General features: G+C 32.5%; 2 protein-coding genes across 2 annotated transcripts; both read left to right on the forward strand.

The window, feature by feature from the left end:
• The first annotated feature begins 521 nt into the window (after nucleotides 1-521).
• On the forward strand, nucleotides 522-2,247 carry LOC107914213 (cytochrome P450 CYP749A22-like). The gene is made up of 5 exons (XM_016843040.2): nucleotides 522-615; nucleotides 702-772; nucleotides 1,013-1,151; nucleotides 1,320-1,723; nucleotides 1,807-2,247. Exons 1-5 carry the CDS (start codon nucleotides 522-524, stop codon nucleotides 2,245-2,247), a joined length of 1,149 nt encoding a protein of 382 aa, XP_016698529.2.
• Nucleotides 2,248-13,156: 10,909 nt separating this feature from the next.
• On the forward strand, nucleotides 13,157-15,309 carry LOC107927670 (cytochrome P450 CYP749A22). Its single transcript, XM_016858779.2, has 5 exons — nucleotides 13,157-13,539; nucleotides 13,625-13,848; nucleotides 13,934-14,166; nucleotides 14,277-14,655; nucleotides 14,769-15,309. The coding sequence occupies exons 1-5, from the start codon at nucleotides 13,266-13,268 to the stop codon at nucleotides 15,207-15,209; spliced, it is 1,551 nt and encodes a 516-aa protein (XP_016714268.2). The 5' UTR covers nucleotides 13,157-13,265; the 3' UTR covers nucleotides 15,210-15,309.
• Nucleotides 15,310-16,853: the final 1,544 nt, after the last annotated feature.

Raw genomic sequence — 16,853 nt, forward strand, 5'->3', positions numbered from 1 at the left:
GACATTAAAGTTGGCATTTAAAACATATTTGGACTGCCATGTAGGATTGTCGTTAGGGAAGTAACGGAGCTTAATGGCGGAGAGCCTTCTTCGTAAAAAAACGATAACGTAAGTGACTAAAACGTAACATTTCAAACATAAGTGACTAAACTGTAATCTAAGACAAACAAAAAAGACTATTTTTATAGTTTACCCATACACTAATAATAAGTTGATAGAAATTTTACATTACAGTCCAATTTAAAAGCAAAACAAGCTCTGGGAGTCATAACTTGATAGAAATTATATTAAGAATGAAGGAAGTCATAAGTCCAAATACTAAAGAGAGTTGAGAGAATCAAAATGAGTGGCTTGATGAAGCTTGTAATTTTGTCCCATGTTCTTTGTTCTTCGCAGCTTTAGTAAAGTTCCTTTATGATTACCTGTGGAGACCTCTCCGTACACAGCAAATGCTGAATTCATAGGGAATCAGAGGACCTCCTTACAGATTCATCCATGGAAACAACAAAGAAGTTGCCAAAATGAGACAAGAAGCATTAAGCAAGCCTATGGCCTTGGGGCATGATATATTTCCTAGAGTGCAGCCACATATTTACACCTGGATCAACAAATATGGTGAGATCCATGCATGTTTTTCACTATGATTTCTAAATTCTAGTTCTAAGAAAAGATTGACCCTTTTGTTTATTTTATTTGGTCAGGGAAGAATTATCTTTCTTGGGACGGTGTTCGAGCTGAACTTGTGATTTCAGAACCTGAACTAATCAAAGAGGTTCTAAAAAATAGTGAAAAAGCTTTTCCCAAAAGGAAGCGCCTACAGTTTTCATTAGCAAGCTAATAGGGAACGGGCTTGTGACAGTCGAGGGTGAAAACTGGGTGAAGCAACGGAAGTTGGGGAATTATGCTTTTCATGGGGAAAGCTTAAAGGTGAGACACTCGTAACATGTGAATTAGTTCTCTAAATCTTGCTTACATATGTTGTTGCTTACATGTTGATGGCTTGTTTGTGCAGAACATGACACCGGCAGTAATTTCCAGCGTTGAAACAATGCTAGAAAAGTGGAAAGGCTATGTGGGCAAAGAGATTGAACTGTTTGAAGAATTTAGATTATTAACTTCAGAAGTGATATCGAGAACAGCTTTTGGTAACAGTAAGGGCAGAAAATTTTTACATGTTAAGCAAGTTGGCAATAATTGCGAACCGAAATCTTTTCAAGACCAGAATTCCTTGGATCAGGTGTGTTCCCTCTAAGCTTAATTTATCCCTAATTTAAAATTGTTGATTCCCATGGATTTCGGGGTTTTTTTTCCATATATAGAGCTAACCTTGGTTTCCTTTTACAGCAAGTTATGGGAACCTGCTGATGTTCTTTTGTCAGAAGAACTTGCAAATGAAATACAGGGTTGTGTGATGAAGATGATTAAGAAAAGAGAAGACAGAGTTGTGAATGGAGGAGCTGATAGCTTTGGCAATGATTTTCTAGGATTACATGTAAATGCCTATCATGATTTGGACGACAAAAACATGCTTTCATTGGGAGACTTGGTAGATGAGTGCAAAACATTCTGCCTTGCTGGACAAGATACTGTTAATTCCTTACTTGCTTGGACAATCTTCCTTTTAGCAATCCATGGAGATTGGCAAGAGAAAGCAAGAAGAGAGGTGATTGACATATTTGGTAACCAAAATCCACATTCTGAAGGCATTGTCAAACTCAAAATTGTAAGTGTCTTCCATGGATTTGAATAGTGACAGCAACATTAAATTATGTGATGTAATCTGACATATTTCTATTCTACAAACAGATGACCATGATCATTAATGAAACTTTAAGATTATATGGTCCAGCAAATGGCCTAATTAGAAAAGTTGGAAGAGAAGTTCAGATTGGAAAGCTAGTGTTACCTGCTAATATAGATCTTTATGTTGCAAATGTTGTACCTCAACATGACCCTCAACTATGGGGAGACGATGTGCATCTTTTTAAACCAGAGAGGTTCGCAGAAGGAATTGCCAAAGCTACCAAATACAATGCAGCTGCATTTTGTCCCTTTGGAATTGGACCTCGGTCTTGTGTTGGTATGAGCTTTGCAACCATGGAAACAAAGATTGCGCTCTCCATGATTCTTCAACGCTATACCATTTCCCTCTCCCCTGCTTATGTCCACTCACCAATATCTGTTATCACCATTCAACCAGAACATGGAATTCAAGTAATACTCAAGTCACTGCACAGCAATGTTTAATGTACATGGTTGCTATGAATTCAGGGTTTAACCTTGCTGGTTTAGGAATTCTTGTTTAAGAGATTGCATTTAATATGTTAATTAAATGCTTACTGTAATAGCCCAATTTTCCGGGCCTAGTGCCAAAACCAAAACCAATCCAAATATAAAAAAAATAAATGGTCCATTACAAACCCATAATGATAATGGCCCAAAAGGCCTAAATCCAAACCTAACCCAAATACCAAAAAAAGAAACAGAAAGCCCTAATCAGCCCCATGTGCGTCGCACCCCTCCCTCGGGCGCACCGCCTGTGCCTCAGCCCGAGGTCTGCCCCTCTGGCACACCTCTTGCACCAAAATGGCAAGGGTTATCCCTTCAATGTCTGTTGACCTCGCCTGCAAAGAAGACAAAAACAAAAGCAAAGACAGAAACAGAAATAGCAAACAGTAACATAAATCAACAGTGTAATCGTAGCTATAAAAACCACGAAAATAACAATGTAATGGTTACATGGATAATCGAATACTCAGAGAACAAAAATCAATAGAAAAATCCCAAAAGGTTTACATCTACTGTCATTTTTTAAATTTTGCTTCATTTTTTAGTCTACTTTTATTTTATTTTTCTCATATTTACACATACGAAAGCAAAATAAAAAGGAGAAGGGAATAACAAACTAACCGATATTCAGGTTTTCAATGTCGTGGATGGCCGAGGAAGTCGCCTCCGAGGATAGGCGGCTGGAAACCGAAAGGTTTCTTGAGCTTTTGGGGCATTTTTGCTAATATTTTGGGGATCTTGAACCTAGATTTGGGTTTAGGAAGGTCGAAAGGACTGGGTTAGAGGTTTTACCCTTTTCTGGCCACCGTAGACGGTGGCACCATCGTCGGTGACCGGCGGCCAACACAGTGGCTGACAGCCGGACCCTGGCTGGAAATCGAGCCGAAGGAAAAAGGGAGAGAGCATTTTCGATTTTTTTTTTGGGAAGAGGGGAGAAAATGAAATTTTTCAGAAAAACTTGCTTATATAGGCGCATAAAACGGCGCCGTTTTGGCCCAACTCCAAAACGCCAAAAGTGACGTCGTTTTACCCCTCAGGATCCGCTTGTTGATCCGACCCACTGAAGGATCCGCGCATTTTCACTGAATGGGCTATTTGCGCAATAAGTCCCTCCGCCTTTTAGGCGTGTTCAATGTTGTTTTTCTTTATTTTTTATTTCGGCCTTAAATTTTGCTTATGTTTTAATTTGGTCCTTAGACAATGCGCAGACATTGGCACCATAAACGGTGTCGTGCTGGGCCAAATAAAAGGGATTATTTTCGCTGTTGACCCCACCGCCTTTTATTCAAATTTCAATTTTGTCCTTTTAGTTTTTTTAATTTGCCTATATAATTTTATTTCCATTCCATTTTAACCCATTGCGAAACCACGCACCTTAAGTGCTGGGGAATAATTTTCCATTTGGCCCTCGCATCTTTGCACAAGTTTCGTTTGGGCCCTGATTGTTCTTTTTCATTTCAAATTTCGCCCTTTGATTTTATTTTAATTCCAATTCGATTCTCAACCTATTTAACTTCAAATTTTTTCTTTTCTTTTTACTTTTTAAAACAAACAAAAAAACAGTTTTATTAAATATTTTATTTAATATTCATTTAATTATTTATTCTCAATTTCTAACCAAACTTACATTAGCTTTCATTTTATTTATTATTCATTTTTTATATATATTGATTTGTATCTTTTATTTGTGCCATTATTATTACTATCATTCCATTATCTATTTATTTGCTGATTTTCAAATATTTTCAAAATTTAGATTCATTAGTATTATATTTATCGTTGTTGTTATTATTGTTATTGTTATATTGTCATTTGTATTATTATTATTATTATTCATGCTTGTTAATATTAGGATTTATTAGTATCAATGTTATATGTATATTTTATGATGCATATTATGTCATAATTATTTTAAATGTATGTTGTCTATCCATTATAAGTCGTGTACGGCCTCCTTTTCGTTTTAAACAGTTTCTTTTCAAATATAATAAAAATTGCACGCATATTATTTTTAAATATTCCATTAATTCGTACTCAAATTCAAAAAAAAGAAAGTTTTTGAAAATACAGACAAAATTCCGTATTTGGAAATTCGAGAAGTCGTGCTCTAACTTACTGGGTTTCGATTTTTCTCGCGTTGAACCAAAATAATCGAATATCCTTTAAAAATTAAAATAAACGAGGTTTAAATAAAAATAAAATAAAAGGCAAGCTTATTTTAAAAAATATGAGGAGTTGTGTCCTAACTTACGGGATGTGACATCTTGTTACTTCGAGATAATGAGGCATTTTACACATTTTGATTTATTCGAGTAATTTTAAAATAACACAATATAAAGAGGGACCGTATTTTAAATCCTTTTCAAGTTTTCAAATCATCGACATTAAGACATTAAGTAATCAACTAGGTACCAATTTTGGGCGTATCAAGGGTGCTAATCCTTCCTCGTGCGTAACCGACTCCCGAACCTATTTTCTGGATTTTGTAGACAAAAAATTATTGTCTTAGTAAATTTAAACTTTTATTAAAATGATTAAATTATGAGGTGATCCGGTCACACCTAAATAAAAAGGATCGGTGACGACTGCCATATTCATTTTTGTTTTCAAAATTAAAGTCGACCCCTTTTTAAAACAAAAATGATTTCGACACTTACTTTACAATTTCGTGTTTTACAAATCACATACTTAAATTGTCTATGTTGTATCTTTTTATTAAAAAAAAAAACTCTCCCACAACAAGATGTTATGCATACCGAATGGAGAGAACGATGTAGAAGATTCAAGAAATGGGTAAATTTTGGGTACACAAATGATAATGTTGGCACCAAAGGACGGAGATACAACCCAATGCCATCAATATTTTCCCAACCATTGATTTTGATGCGTGAGTTTTGTAAATCATTCCATTCCTTCAACCACAACATAGAATTCAAGTAATACTTGAGCCGCTGCATAGCTGTTTAATATAGCTGGTTCGAGTATTCACTTGTAAGAGATGACATTTAGCATGTCTAAGGTGTTACAAACTTAAGAAAAAGAAAGAGGAATGAATTTCTTCGTAAAAGAAAAAATATTACTGCTTAATTTTCAAACTTTATTTTTGGAATTTTGGATTACCCAATCCAAGTTCAATATAAATCTTACGCATAAAAAATACAATATATAATTGGTCACACCAACACAACGATCCAAAAAAACACTCATATATTTTAATAATAATTATATTTATCTAAATAATCATATCTCTTAATTATTAATCAATAGATACAATTATACTTGTTTTAATAATTTAAAAAAAAATGGTCAGCTGTAATTTGGAACGTTTCCATTTGGTCAAATTTCGTAATTAAACTAATTTGCTGAAGTGAACAAAGCGTTATATGCAGTGATGTTTTGTGTACGTGATTATTGTTAAGTTTTAATATAATATAAATTTATGTAATCATATTCATACAAAATATAATTAAAATAATATTTATTCTATGAAATTAATTTTAAATATTATATTTAAAGAAAAATTTTAAAGTTGAATTCAAAGTACAAATAAATATATAAAAATAATTTAAGAAAAATTTGAAGTCAAATTCAAAATATATATAATAATAGGATTCAAATGTTAATTTTATAATATAAACAATAAAATGGTAATAGAAAATAAAAATATAATCTTTCTATATCTTAATTTTTCTATTTAAAATGTCTAAAGTCAATTTAGTCATACTCATCCTCTACATATGTTTTCTTTTTTTATTTATATAAAAGATCATCTTCAATTACACATTCTTCTTTTTTTGTTGTTAGTGTCAGTTTTTCTATCTAACTCCGTAAATATATTATTGCAAGACTTGCATTGATTGTTTCCACTCGAGATAAGATGAAAGCCATTTCCAAAAACATTTACTTTTCCTAAAAAATTTATACAAGTGGTAGGAAGAGTCAAAATTGGTTGCTGATTCTTTCAATAAGTCCGTTTCAATAGGTCTAATTAACTTTTGTAACTTCAAAGAACACTATTATTTAATGATGAAGTCTTCATTTTTTCTATTTTCAAATCATACTTGAAGTCCTCATCTCACGTTATGTTATTGACAAAAATATTTAAAAAGTTTAAGTCCAAAACCTAGTTTGAATTACAATTGTCGAAATCATTTTTTTTAAAACGGGGTCGACTTGGATTTTAAAAACGAAACGAATATAGAAGTCGCCATCAATCTTTTTTGATGAGGTGTGATCGGGTCATCTCGTAAAATGGTTGTTTTTAATAAATGGTTTAGATTTATTAAAACAATATTTTTGGTCTGCGAGATTCAAAAAAAGGGGTTCGGGAGTCGGTCGCGTACAAGGAAGGATTAGCACCCTCATAACGCCCAAAATTGGTACCTAGTTGATTAATTACTGTCTTAGTGTCGAAAATTAAAAACTTTAAAGAGATTTAAAATTCGATCCTTTGCTAAAATATTGAAAATTTTCAAGAAATGACATATTTCACGTTAATCGAGAAAGAGAATTACGTCTCGTAAGGTAGGATACAATGTCTTAAATTCTCGATACGAGAATAAATACCTAAAAATTCACTTATTTGAAAGATATTCGATTATCTCGGTTTTAAAAAAGATCATATTCCGTAAGTTAGAACATGATCTTTTATTAATTCCCGAGATTATTAAAAATTTATGCTTAAAAAGGTTCGTGTATTTGGATTTTTTGAGAAAATCGAAACCCCGTAAGTTAGGGCACGACCTTTTCGAATCTCAAAATACGAAGTTTTACTTATTTTAAAGACATAATTTATGTATCGAGTAAAATTAATGTAATACGAATTGGTAGAAATAAAGTACGGTGTTAATATGTATAACGGAATAATAATAAATGCGATAATATAAATATAAATAATATGAGTGAAAACAAAAATAAGATAAATAAATAAGGACAAATCAATTATGTATATACAATAACAAGTAAATAAAAAATAAAAACTAAAACATTTTTAAAGAATAATAATGGACACATAAATAAATAAGTAAAATAATTTAATAATAATAGTAATAAAATAAAAATATAGAAAAAAAAATACAAAAAAATAAAGATAGTTTTAAACACTAAAGTACCAATAAATAGTAACTATGTATTTAAAAAAATAGTAAAAATATGAAAGTAAAATGAAACAAAATCTATATAAAGAAAATAATAATAGCATAATAATATTACATTAATTAATTTAATTATGAAATAGCCAAAATAACAAAAAGGACTAAATTGAGCTTTAAAACAAAATTTTGGGGCAAATAAAAAATAAATAAAAGGATAAGGACTAAATTGGATGATCAAATAACAAGGAGGGACCAAATGGGAAATATTCCCTATCCTCCAAAACGTGCAGTTCCAATATGGACTAAAATGAAACAGGTGCAAAAATTACGGGGTAAAATTAAAAGAAAAAAGGCAAAGAGGACTAAATTAAAACAACCCAAAAATGTCGAAGGACCAAAAGAGTAAATAACCCTTTTTACATAAAAACACTCGGATCCTCCTAGATCGGGTCGGGTCACGTGCGGGTCGGCCCCAAAACGACGTCGTTTTGGCGGCTGGAGCTATGGCCCAAAACGGCGCCGTTTTACATGTTTATATAAATCAATTTTTTTAAAAAAACTTCATTTTTGCCTTCTCTTAAAAAAAAACTAAAATCTCTTCTCTGTTTTTTAACAAAATCCTCTTCACCCTTCCCAGAATCTGGCCATTCGGCCGCTGAGCCCACGGCCGGCCACCGGCGATGGTGCCACCATACACGGTGGCCGGAAGTCCAAAAGGTATGCTTTTTTATTTTTATTTTTTTGCTATATATATATATATAGTTTTTTTTAAAAAAACAAAAGTAAAAAATAAAAGGTTTCGGAAACTAAAAGAAAAAAAGGAGAGACATTTCGCTCGCTCTCTTGTTTTCCTTAGATATGCTTGTAAGACCCAAATTTCACCCGGGCCCATACCAACAAAACAAATACAGAAACCCAATAACCTAGACCAAAACCTAAAGCCCAACAAAATAAGCCCAAATCCGAATCAGGCCTAAAACAATTAGTCAAACTAGGGTTTCAGCTTTTCTGAAACCCTAGTGCCGCCGCCGTCATCACATCAACAAGGCAAGTGGTGCGTTTGCCCTTTGCCACCGACCTACCCACCGCCACCTGCTCTATCAACGTCAAATACCTGTAAACAAACAAGAAGAAGAGGGGTAGCAACAACAATAGAAAATAAAAATTTTTGTAACAAATCGGCTATAAAAAGCCAAATGTAATCTTTGAAAAAGGGTTTTTTTTACGAACATCAGAAAATAAAAAGTAGCATTTTAGAGGTGATCTTCTACTGTTCTTTCAATATTAGTTTGATTTTTTTATTTGGTCTTTTTTGTTTCTTTTTTATTTAAATAATAAAATAAAAAATGGAAAATGAGGACTCACCGGGGAACCATTGTAACCACATTGCCGGATGGGGTCTACGCCACCGTTGGGGCCGCATCCGAAAGGAGGCTGGGGCTCTCCTCTTGCGTTTCGGTGTTGAGATGGCTCAACCCCTGAGAGCGTTGTGAAACGAAGGCTAAAAAGCCCATTATCTCCATCGCCGTCCCCGGCCATAGTGGTCGAGCGGCGGACAGACAGTGGAGACTTAGGCTGAAAAGGGGTGGGGGTGAGAGAGAGATGGGGGTTTTTGAATTTTTTTTAAAAACATAGCAGAAATGAGGCTATTCATAAAATTTTGGTATTTAAGGAGGCATTAAACGGCACCGTATTTGGACTTAGGGTTCAGAGGCCAAAACAACGTCGTTTTGGCCTCTGACCCGCGACCCGACCCAATGGTCCTGAGGATCTACGTGTTTTCGTCAAAGGGGCTATTTGCGCAATAGGCCCCTTCGCCTTTGCGGCATTTTCGATGCGGTTTTTGTTGCATTTTCTAATTTTGGCCACATAATTTTGTTTCTTTTTTTATTTGGTCTATAGACCATGCGTAGGTGCCTCCTTGGGGCGACGCCGTTTTGCCGACGTGGGATATTTTCCCAATTAATCCCCACTTTTCTTTGGGCATTTGAAATTGGTCCCTTTATTTATATTTTAATCTATCCTGCTAATTTAGTTTAAGCTACAATTAAGCCTTTTTATCTTAATTCTTTATTTATTCATTGATTTATTTGTTTGCTTATTTATATCTTTATTTAAAACTTTGTTATACACGTACATACACACATTTTTATAATATACATACGCACATATATTTTATGTTATATATATATGCATTCTTATAATATATATGTGTTTTACATTTTATAACTCCTATATATATACATACATATATTCTTTCTTTCTTTTTTTGTATATACTTTATAATCTTAAAATATGCGTATACTTATATACATTTTATAATACATATATGTGCATATATTTTATCATTTATATATACATATATATTTGTTATATATATATGCGCACATATTCTTATACTCTTTATAGTTTTATTAATTTTATTTATTGCATTTTTGTTTCACTCGATGTTAATTTATTTATTTGCGTATATGTTCGTTATTATTTGAAAGGAATGTCTTAATTATTCATCTATTTATTTGATGTGATATGATATGATCGATTTGTCTCTCCTATTATTTATCTCGTTTACTATGTCGTGCGTATTATTTATGCTTACATTATCGTGTTCATCATTGTTTGCTACGCACATTAACGTCGAGCTCTACTATTCCGAGTTAGATTAATTTCAATGCATAAATTATGATTTTTTGAATAAGCAAAATCTCGTGTTTAGATTCAAGAAGGTTGTACCCTAACTTACGTGGTTTCGATTTTCACAATAAATCTAAATACACGAATCTTTTTAAACTCAAGTTTTAAACGATCTCGGGAATTAAGAAAAGATTGTGTCCTAACTTACTGGGCATTATCCCTTTTTTTAATCCGAGATAGCTAAATATCTTTTAAATAAGTAAATATTTGACATCTATTCGCGCATCGGGAATTCAAGACATTGTGTCCTAACTTACTGGATATAATTCTCTTCCTCAATTAACGTAAAAGATGCCATTTTCTCAAAAAATTTTAACATTTCACTAAAGGATCGTATTTTTAAAATTCTTTAAAATTTTCAATCTTCGACACTAAGGGTGGGTTTGGATGGGCGATTGGGTGCGGTGCGGTGCGTTTAGCTTGCTTTTTGTCTCACGCTACAGTATCGCTACAGTATCCAATCTCACCGCCATCGTTATTTTTACACTAACAACAGGTAAACACACCGCCCATCCAAACTCACCCTAAGACACTAATTAATCAACTAGGTACCAATTTTTGGGCGTTACGAGGGTGCTAATCCTTCCTCGTACGTAACCGACTCCCGAACCCGTTTTCTTGAATTTCGTGGACCCAAAATAGTTGTTTTAATAAAATCAAATTGTTTATTAAAAACAACCACTTTTTGAGGTGGCCCGATCACACCTCATCAAAAAAGATTGGTGGCGACTCCCATTTTCGTTTTCATTTTCAAAATCCAAGTCGACCCCGTTTTACAAAAGAAATGGTGTCAACAATGCTTTTGTTGCTTTTTGTTCTTTTGTATAGTCGAATTTTTGTATTCAAAAATGAAAATTCCTAGAGAGATACAATGTTCTTGCTTGGCTTCTTTTATAGCCATTTTACACGATTTTTTTTTTATTTCTTGCGTTCACTGTCTTTTCTCTTTGATGTTTTACAGGTGGTAGTGAAAGTGGAGGGCTTTGATCGACGTGACAGTGGCAATGGCAATAGGCTAGGAGACCTAGGTGCGGCGCACCTAGGGCTAGGGGGTATTAGGGTTTTTGATGATTTTGGGCTATTGGGTTTTAATTTTTGTATTTGGTTTTGCTTGGGTTTTATTGGGCCCCGGGCAAATTGGGCCTATTACAGCTACCCCTCTTTACTTATTGTCGTGTAACGGGAATGGAACAAAAACTTCAAAAAGAGCCAATTTTGCCCAATTTAGCCAAATCTTAACTTATTGGTGCTTTTCTTCTTTGGTAGCTTCATTTCAGTCCACTGCATCTTGTTGCTTCAATCCCTTCCACTACAACTTCAGAGGATGAGATTTGTGGTTTTAGTCTCCTCCACTGCAATGTTAGGGAGATAAGACTTGTAACTCCAACCTGCTCCACTGCAACTGTAGGGAGACCATATTTGCTGTCTTCAACCAGCTCCACTACAACTTCAGGGAGATAAGGTTCACTATCTTCAGTCTACTCCACTAAACTTTAGGGAGATAATATTTTATATGATCTGCTCTACTGCAATTTTAGAGATATTAGATCTGCAATTTATAGCTTCAATCTGTTCCACTGCACTTCAGGGGAATAAGATTTGCTAACTTCAGTTTGCTCCACTGCAACTTCAGGGAGATAAGACTTGCTATGGTAGATTTAATCCGACCTACTGCAACCTCAGAGGTATAGGATTCATCGTTTTAATCCGCTCGACTGCAACCTCAAGGAGATAGGATTAGTAGCTTCAATCTACGCCACTGCAACTCTATAATTACATCAATCTCAAAACTCTATATTTTTAGATTTAATAGCAAAACAAATATCCATAAATATAAAAATTTTGTAGGTCTAATTAACTTTTGTAACTTCAAAGAAGATCAGCATTAGCCATTATCTTATTATAAGGCGAAATATGTGACTGCCGTGTAGGGGCAAACAACCAATTATTTAATGATGAAGTCTTAATTTTTTCTATTTTCAAATAATACTTGGAAGTCCTCATCTCACGTTATTTTATATATTGACAAAAATATTTAAAAAGTTTAAGTCCAAAACCTAGTTTGAATTACAATCTTTAATAATATATTATAATATTTAAAATAAAAATAAATAAATGATAATTATTTAATTTAGGAGTAAATATATATTAAAATTTTCTTATTAATAAATATCTACTTAATTTTTTAAAACATCCCTCAAAACCAATAATTTGATCAACAAACTCACCCTTTTATTTTTCAATATAATCATATTTAATTTTTATATTTTTTGTATTCTAAAATTTTAATCTTAATTCAAAAAATATCTGCTAAATTTATTAATAAAAACAACATAATTTCTTTTAATATTATACGTTAACATCACATTATGTGTGATAATATATTTATTGTATAAAATTATTTAAAATTAAAATATAAAATCTAAAATCTAAAATTATAAAAATAGAAACCTATAACATATTTTAACTTAATTCTAATATGAAATTTCAACAGTTTTTTTGTGATTATTTGTTTTCTAGCCATTGTTGATTAATTGCATTTCATAAATATAAAAATTCGAATTTTTGATATTTGTACTATTGTTATCAGTTTAGTCCCTATATTTTTATTCTATATATCCCGCTATTTCAATCTAATTTTCTGTTAAAAAAATTAAACCAAAATAATGACACGTTGTCAGGTGTAAAAAGTTTAGAAAATACTTGAAAATTAAAAAGATATTAAAAATTCAAAAAAATTATAAAAAAAATTCCCCAAATCCAAAAATATTAGAACTTAGAATATTTTAAAATTTTTAAAAATCATAACTTTTTGAGTTTTAAAACTATGATTTTGTGGAATTTATAAAACTATGATTTTTTTTAAAATTTTAAAAAATCATAACTTTTTGAGTTTTAAAACTATGATTTTGTGGAATTTATAAAACTATGATTTTTTTAAAATTTAATAAGTTTTTAGTTTTTCTATATTTTAAAATTTTTAAGTGAATTTAAATATTTTGACACCCGGGAGCATGTCATTGATTGCGCTATTTTTTTTAACATAAATTTAAACTGGGTCGCGGGAAAGTTGATAGAAATTTTACATTACGGTCCACTTTAAAAGCAAAACAGCTCTGGGATATAATACAATGCAAAGAATTAAAGGAGTCATAAGTCCAAATACTAAAGAGAGTTGAGAGAATCAAAATGAGTGGCTTGATGAAGCTTGTAATTCTTGTCCCATGTTCTTTGTTCTTCGCAGCTTTAGTAAAGTTCCTTTATGATTACCTGTGGAGACCTCTCCGTATACAGCAAATGCTGAATTCACAGGGAATCAGAGGACCTCCTTACAGATTCATCCATGGCAACAACAAAGAAGTTGCCAAAATGAGACAAGAAGCGTTAAGCAAGCCTATGGCTTTGAGGCATGATATATTTCCTAGAGTGCAGCCACATATTGACACCTGGATCAACGAATATGGTAAGATCCATGCATGTTTTTCACTATGATTTCTAAATTCTAGTTCTAAGAAAGATTGACCCTTTTGTTTATTTTATTTGGTCAGGGAGGAATTATCTTTCTTGGGATGGTGTTCGAGCTGAACTTGTGATTTCAGAACCTGACCTAATCAAAGAGGTTCTAAAAAATAGTGAAAAAGCTTTTCCCAAAAGGAAGCTTACACTTTTCCTTAGCAAGCTATTAGGGAACGGGCTTGCGACAGTCGAGGGTGAAAAATGGGAGAAGCGACGGAAGTTGGGGAATTATGCTTTTCATGGGGAAAGCTTAAAGGTGAAACACTCGTAACATGTGAATTAGTTCTCTAAATCTTGCTTACATATGTTGTTGCTTACATGTTGATGGATTGTTTGTCCAGAACATGACACCGGCAATAATTGCCAGCGTTGAAACAATGCTAGAAAAGTGGAAAGGCTATGTGGGCAAAGAGATTGAAGTGTTTGAAGAATTTAGATTATTAACTTCGGAAGTGATATCGAGAACAGCTTTTGGTAGCACTTACTTGGAAGGGCAGAAAATTTTTTACATGTTGAGCAAGTTGGCAATAATTGCGAACCGAAGTTTTTTCAAGACCAGAATTCCTTGGATCAGGTACGTTCCCTCTAAGCTTAATTTATCCCTAATTTAAAATTGTTAATTCCCATGGATTTCGGGGTTTTTTTTTTTCCATATATAGAGCTAACCTTGGTTTCCTTTCACAGCAAGTTATGGAAATCTGCTGATATTCTTGAGTCAGAAGAACTTGCAAATGAAATACAGGGTTGTGTGATGAAGATGATTAAGAAAAGAGAAGACAGAGTTGTGAATGGAGAAGCTGATAGCTTTGGCAATGATTTTCTAGGATTACTTGTAAAAGCTTATCATGATTTGGATGACAAAGACATGCTTTCATTGGGAGACTTGGTAGATGAGTGCAAAACATTCTACCTTGCTGGACAAGATACTGTTAATGGCTTGCTTGCATGGACAGTCTTACTTTTAGCAATCCACGGAGATTGGCAAGAGAAAGCAAGAAGAGAGGTGATTGAGATATTTGGTAACCAAAATCCACATCCTGAAAGCATTGTCAAACTCAAAATTGTAAGTAAACTATCAAACCAATTCAATATATATCTTGTCTTCCATGGATTTGAATAGTGACAGCAACATTAAATTATGTGATGTAATCTGACATAATTCTATTCTACAAACAGATGACCATGATCATTAATGAAACTTTAAGATTATATGGTCTACAAAATGGCATAATAAGAGAAGTTGGAAGAGAAGTTCAGATTGGAAATCTAGTGTTACCTGCTAATATAGATCTTTATATTGCAAATGTTGTACCTCAACATGACCCTCAACTATGGGGAGACGATGTCCATCTTTTTAAACCAGAGAGGTTCGCAGAAGGAATTGCCAAAGCTACCAATTACAATGCAGCTGCATTTTGTCCCTTTGGAATTGGACCTCGGTCTTGTGTTGGTATGAGCTTTGCAACCATGGAAACAAAGATTGCACTCTCCATGATTCTTCAACGCTATACCATTTCTCTCTCCCCTGCTTATGTCCACTCACCAATATCTGTTCTCGGCATTCAACCAGAACATGGAATTCAAGTAATACTCAAATCACTGGACAGCAATGTTTAATGTACATGGTTGCTATGAATTCAGGGTTTAACCTTGCTGGTTTATGAATTCTTGTTTAAGAGATTACATTTAATATGTTAATTAAATGCTTACTTTACAATTTCGTGTTTTACAAATCACATACTTAAATTGTCTATGTTGTGTCTTCTTATTAAAAAAAAAAAAAAACTCTCCCACAACAAGATGTTATGCATACCGAATGGTGAGAACGATGTAGAAGATTCAAGAAATGGGTAAATTTTGGCTACACAAATGATAATGTTGGCATCAAAGGACGGAGATACAACCCAATGCCATCAATATTTTCCCAACTATTGATGGTAACATTTGTGACTTCTTGATTTTGATGCCTGAGTTTTGTAAATCATTCCATTCCTATTAAAATACTACACATGATGCTACACTTGTAAGGTCAACAAGTATTACTATTTGAAAGGTAGTACATTTCAGACACGTGTTGTGATTTTTAAAATTCATCAAAATTATAATATTTTTATTTTAAGAATATAAGAGTGAGTCGTTGTAGAATATTTAAGAAAAGTACTTAAAAACACCAATTAAGTCGATTCTGATGCAGATTTTTGTTCAAGTTTAAAGATTCCCAATTGATTTCTTAGGAGATTAAAATGAGTTTCTTTGTTTCCTTCGGTTATACTGTATCTTGAATGTTTTTATTTTCAAACATGAACTAATTTTCTAAATAACTAGGGAGATGAACCCTATGATGAATTCTGTTGTTTGATTGTTATTGTACGCAATAAATACTTAGTTGTTTATTGTCAATTATGTGTGCTTAATTCTTAATTTAATATTTCTAAATTATTTACCTAAATCAAAGGAGACATATACCCTGTTTAAGAGTAAATCTTGTGTAATTGAGTGGAGTTGCATGTAATCCAGGAAATAGGACGATAAAAACCTACCAGATTAGAGTCAAATCTAATAAGGGAATCCATAGCACGAGTTAATGCGATAATAGGGTTTTTAATTAGAAAGAAATTTCAATTAATCAATCTAGAGTCAGTTGCTCTTACTCTCGAAATAGATATTAGCATAATTTAAAGATTTTTACAAATCAAGTTACTAAGTAAAGAATAGCGACCGATGAAAGCTAGGTGAATTCTTTCCTAAGTATTGTTTCGCTTCTTGGTTGTTAATAGTTTATTTTCTTGATTTGTTATTTGTCGTTTTCGTTAATTAATTTAGTTAATTTTAGTTTTTAATCAATCACTTATTTATTCAGTTAAATAGTAGAAAAACGATAATTACTAGTAATTTTAGTCTTCCTGGAAACGATATCTTTACTCACCATAGCTATATTATTAATTGATAGGTGCACTTGCCTCAGTCAAATTTTTAGTTAGTTCACGACGCATCATTTATTAAATATTAATTAGTGCATAAGTAGAATATCAATTTTCAAAAAAAACTTTCATAGTAATTTTTATAAAACAATAGATATAGGAGATCAAAATGAAAGTTTGTTTTTGGAATTTTGGATTACCCAATCCAAGTTAAATATAAACCTTACGCATAAAAAGTACAACCAACACAAATAGTAACATATTTTAATAATAATTATATTCATCCAAATAATCATATGTCTTAATTATTAATCAATAGATACAATTATACTTGTTTTAA

The sequence above is a fragment of the Gossypium hirsutum genome, chromosome D02 (assembly GCF_007990345.1).
Source record: "Gossypium hirsutum isolate 1008001.06 chromosome D02, Gossypium_hirsutum_v2.1, whole genome shotgun sequence".
NCBI classification, from domain to species: Eukaryota; Viridiplantae; Streptophyta; class Magnoliopsida; order Malvales; family Malvaceae; genus Gossypium; species Gossypium hirsutum.